The sequence below is a fragment of the Epinephelus moara genome, chromosome 15 (genome assembly GCF_006386435.1).
Source record: "Epinephelus moara isolate mb chromosome 15, YSFRI_EMoa_1.0, whole genome shotgun sequence".
NCBI classification, from domain to species: domain Eukaryota; kingdom Metazoa; phylum Chordata; class Actinopteri; order Perciformes; family Serranidae; genus Epinephelus; species Epinephelus moara.
In genome coordinates, this window is record NC_065520.1 from 6654237 (window position 1) to 6659302 (window position 5066).

General features: G+C 39.7%; 1 protein-coding gene across 3 annotated transcripts in view; it reads right to left on the bottom strand.

The window, feature by feature from the left end:
- Positions 1–200: 200 nt before the first annotated feature.
- Positions 201–5066, bottom strand: part of LOC126401892 (histone deacetylase 4-like) — a 72773-nt gene continuing 67907 nt past the window's right edge. For all 3 annotated transcript variants that reach the window (XM_050063445.1, XM_050063446.1, XM_050063447.1), the window contains 3 exons: positions 4654–4738; positions 4397–4541; positions 201–4152 (listed from right to left, as the gene is read on the bottom strand). In XM_050063445.1, coding sequence (XP_049919402.1) covers positions 4113–4152; positions 4397–4541; positions 4654–4738 — 270 coding nt within the window. In that variant the 3' untranslated portion in view covers positions 201–4112. The remainder of the gene's footprint in view (positions 4153–4396; positions 4542–4653; positions 4739–5066) is intronic.

Consider the following 5066-nt stretch of genomic DNA (forward strand, 5'->3'; position numbering starts at 1 on the left):
ATTTCACTGAAGTGATAGTGGCAGAATGACGGCAAAACACCTCAGGTATCTATCAGGCTGATAATGTGATTTTGCAGCATCAGGTGATAAGAGGAAAAACTCCTGAACTCGCACCAAAAGTTGCCCAATCCTGACCTTTTTTTTTAACCTCTGTACAGCTTTTACGTAGAGAAAAAAAGACACAACACAAGCGCAGATTTTATTTTTCAGAAATATATTTTATAGATGATGTCAGAGATGAAATGTCCAAAGCGTAGGTCCCAAAGAAAGATAACATTTTTCATCAATAGAGACAAACAACAAACAAAAAATAACGTTTTTATCCATTTACATGTAAACCAAGAATTGCTCTTGAGCCACAGTGGTTATATATATAGAACTGGCCGAGGTGGGTGTGACAATCAAACGACGATGCCCTTTTTTGTTTTCTCCAAACCTTTTTTCTCAACCGCCATTTCTCTACAGTGCCCGCTCAGAAATCTTTGAAAGAGGAACATTCTTTGGGAGAGTCTGTGAGTGTGGATGTAGCAGAGGTTTGGCAGAGCATGTTTCTCTTTAACACAGTCCATACATGTTGTAAGTGCTGAATCATGTTAAAATCACTTATTGGAAATGATACTCAATAAGAACAATATCAAATGTTTCTCAGTGGAGTCATTTGGACAAAGTCTTTTGAATTGTTTGCACACCAGAGAGGAAGAAAATCGCCCTGCCTGGTGCTCTTGGGAGTTGCCGTGGGAGGTTTGGTTTTTTTAGTTTTTTTTTTAGTTTTTTTTCAAAAGTCCTCCAGTGTTCTTCTTCTATTGTGCAAATACATTTTTGTTACATAGACAAGCAGGCATGCTGACTCACAAACCATGCAAAGAGTTAAAGTTGGCGCGAGCAGACGGCAAAAAAACATAGTATTAAAGTTTCTACAAAAAAAAAAAAAATCATTCAAATAAAAATGTTAAGCCAAATTAAACGAGTAACAAGTGGAATGTTTTGTTAGACATGAAAAAATATCAACTTAATCTCAAATTTTACAAGTTTATAAAATTATATAAAATAAACATGATAGTCGTCTTTAATCCGGTGTTTGACAAAGGATCTGACGGATGGGGGATAATTTGAACGTAGTTTGATCTACGACTGGTGTCAGATTAATTCAATCAACGCAGGAAAAGGGAAGAAGGAGACACGGATGTTACGGACAGTCAAACATGATAGTGCAACACATGCTCAAGAGAGATTTTTAAATTATTGGCCGATGTTTTCCATCCAAAACTAGTTAAAATTCCACTTTATTGGACATCTGTGTCCCCTTCTTTTCTTTTCCCGCCAAGGAAAATTCAGCTAGCTACATAAAACGGCCTCTAAACCTCATTTTAGATGTGTGATGGTGTCACAGTCGAAAGGTAAGGACAGACGCAATTACAAGACGTAAGTATTTTAATTTCAACAACCACTAAATACTTGATATTGAAATTCAAACACCACTGAATTTATAGCATTGAAATATTTTACTTTTAAAAACCATGTATTTGAATTTATTTGTTATGAATTCAGCGCTTTGAAATTAAAAGTTTTTGTCAATGTTCACAAATTCAGATCCCAAAAACTTTAGGTTTCAGAATTTAGAAAAAAAAAAAATAGATTCAGGTTGCTCAAATTTGATTGGTCAAATTCAGATGAAAAAAAAAAAGAAAAAAATAGTTAAAAATAATAATAATAAAAAAAAGTTTAAAAAAAATTAACATCAGCCAAATACAACTGTTCGACAACTGTCGAATAATCTTTTTGCATCTGAACTTCAGCTGTTGAAAAATCATTAAAATCAAATCAAAATAAACATCAATTAAAACTAATTTTATACATGTGAATTTGAATTTTCCGGAGTTTGTAAACATAAGAGAAAAAAATCAAATTCAAAAAGAAGAAAATTCATATCTTATTTTCATATTTTTTTAAAAGTAAAATATTTCAATGCTATGAATTCAGCTGTTTTTAAATTTTAATAATCAGTATCCAGCGGTTGTTAAAATCAAAATGCTTTTGTCTCTTATTTGCTTCCGTACATAAGTGCATTATCACCCATGCACAAGAGGAAAATGTATCAATTAGGCAACAAAGTGATCAAATGCTTTTCTCTGAAGGTGTTCAAAAGTCAATTGCAGTGCTGCGTAATGACCACATCTCACTTGAGGGCAACTTGAAAACAGTGCAGTCGATGACGAGTTAAATACGCTGCTTTTTTTAAAAGTCCATGGAGTAATATCATACACCATACTGTTTTTCGCTCACAATATCATAGCTGTCATTAGTTAGAGTACATTTATAAATTTTCCATATACAAATCTCCTATAAACAGTACATGTTATAAATACACAATTGATGAAAATGCAGGAAGGCCGAGAGAGCCGTAGAAAGAAAGAAAGAAAGAAAGTAAGTGTTGCTCCTTATTTCTGATAAATACAAGAAAGAAAGAAAGTTCTGAAGACGATAGTACTAAGTGTGTGAATGGCAGCCCTATAACTATCCAGAAAACGGATAAAAACACAGAACAAAATCTATGGATGAAAAAAGTTAGAAAAATAATCTTGTACGATAAAAAATAAAAAGTGGACACGCTTACCAAACACGTTTCTTTTTTGATATTGTAAATTGACAACTTGATGTTGAAATCATACATGTAGATACAAACAGGCAATACTCGATTACTGCCTCTCAAAATATATTCAATTCAATATACATGACTAATGTTGAGCTCACACTAGCAACCAAGGTAGTTGCCAACCGGCAAAGCATGGGAGGCCGATCGGCACGGGTAAAGAAATGCTCACTGGATGTGTGGAGATTAAATTAGTAAACATTGAACTGGGTACTGGGAGCCTTATCTGAAAGGGCCAATACGAGAAATGTTTGCCAGCTAACATGGAGTGAAAGTACTACTGTATATGCAAACTCATGCTTTGGCTTTTCTTGCTTGGCTTTCTCTTTTTGGATAACATTCAAAAATCTTGCGAAAATGTCTGGTCTCTCTGCTCAATGCATGCTTCATGTGTTTACAAAGCAATGACTTCAGTTAAAGGGAAGCTACATCAAAGGCTGAACCTTTTTTTGACCGTTTTCAATCTAATTTCCTTGTTTGAAGGTCTCCATGTTTGCACCGTTCTCGACCTAAGCTGGCAACTACCTTTACAAAGCGTTTCTCCTTTTTTACAGAAAAATAGATCCATCCAAAAGTAAAGTCTTCAAGAGAGGCTGTGAGAGACATAAATGTTGTCTTCGTCACGTTCCAAGTAAACATGCTGAAAGACTGTTTGCTTTGTCATTCTCGCCCCCGAAAGGACCGGAAACGCTCCATCTCCCTCCCTTGCACCGACTCCTCGGCGAGAAAAATCTTTTTTAACTTAAGGCAATCTTTTCCTGAACAATCCTGAAATCCAGCGGACCCTCACCAAGGCACTCCTCTCACTCGTCAACCTTCAACGACAGGCTGGTCCAGCGAGGCGACAGTCTCATCATCAAATCTTTGTAAAAGCCTACTCAAACTTCGGCCGACCAAAGTCCACAGTGAACTTGTAAAATATTTATCTCAGTTGCCGCGATGCCCTTTTTGTTTCGTCGGGAAAAATAGTTGAGAAAAGAGAAAAGAAAGTCCCGAGCTGTGTTTGACAGCTGGGGACGTCTGCTGTCCCTGGTGTCCTTGTGGTCAGAGGGCAGCTGTGTAAAGCACCGTATGTTTTCCGCAGTTCGTCACACCTTCCTGTGGCGAGACCTGATCTCGCCCCAACTCCAAATACACTCACCCACTCCCCGCTGCCGTGGTCACTTGGTTAGCCGCCATGGGCTAACGTGGGGGTGCGAAGACTGACAGAAAAAAATGAGTGTCTCTGCGCGAGTGCCACCAAGCAGCGCTGTTATGTTTAATTTTTTTTCCAATTCAGTCCTCTGTCTCCTGATTGGCTCCCTACTCTGAGGCTGAGCCCACCCCCTCTCCCTCGTTTCGGCCGAGGGGCCGCCAATCAAGGTGACTGACGTGGTGAGTGGGGTTAGGGGGACTAAATGAAGGGATCAGTCGAGACTCTTCTCCGGAGAGGTCAATGGTAACACCCTCATGTTTCCCTCCGTTACAGTGGTTCCTCCTCTTCCATGGGTTCCTCCTCCGGCCTGGCGGACAAACACACACATTTACAGATTTTAAATCCCAAGCAGCTCGTCATGTTTCCTCCAAACCACCGGCAACCTGACATCTTGCACTGCAGCTACGCTTTACAGGCAGAAGTACATGACTGGATAGAGGAGCACAGGGCTCACAGAACTGAAAGGTGAAAGCTTCTGAATATGAAGATGCTAACTCATTAAGATGCTTCTCCCAGTGTTCTCTGGTAAGCAGTGACTTTAGATCCTTTACCTTTGATCCATGGCGTTGGTGTTGGCCACGGACAGAGAGGCCATGGCACTGACGGCCTCAGCCTCCTCTGAGTCTCCTCGTTTGGCCTCCAGCAGGGAGAGTCCCAGCCGTGGGGAGTAGCGATGCACCGAGCGCCAGTACTTACCTGATGGGTATTGAAAGTGAATTATTGGATACGTTTCAATTTCCAGACAATGACACAAAGAAGTACTGTGTGTATTAGTGTCACATGTTTGAGTTGCTGAGGGTGAACTCACTGTGAGTCTCTAAGACTTTCTCCAGAGAGCGAACAGCGTTGGGGTTGGGCCTCTGCTCCAGGACGGCCTTCGGCAGCGGGTCCAGCTGCACGAGACAAAAACGCATGAGTATGGAGCAAGCTGCATTTATAAACAGGGTATCTGCAGGTTTCAGTAAGTTAAATTTAAGACTTTTTAAGACCTTTTTAATGCCACCTTGAATGGAATTTAAGACCGAAAAAACTATAAATATAAGCGATGGTTGGGGGATCCCGCTGTACTATAACCTGTGCTTAATTTGTAAAATTAGAAGTGGGGGAACACTTTTTTAAGTGGCACCAGAGCCGCTTCACTGGAACACTTTTTTAAGTGGCACCAGAGCCGCTTCACTGCGCAACTCTGAATGGAATGGTTGTGACATCTAGTGTTGTCAC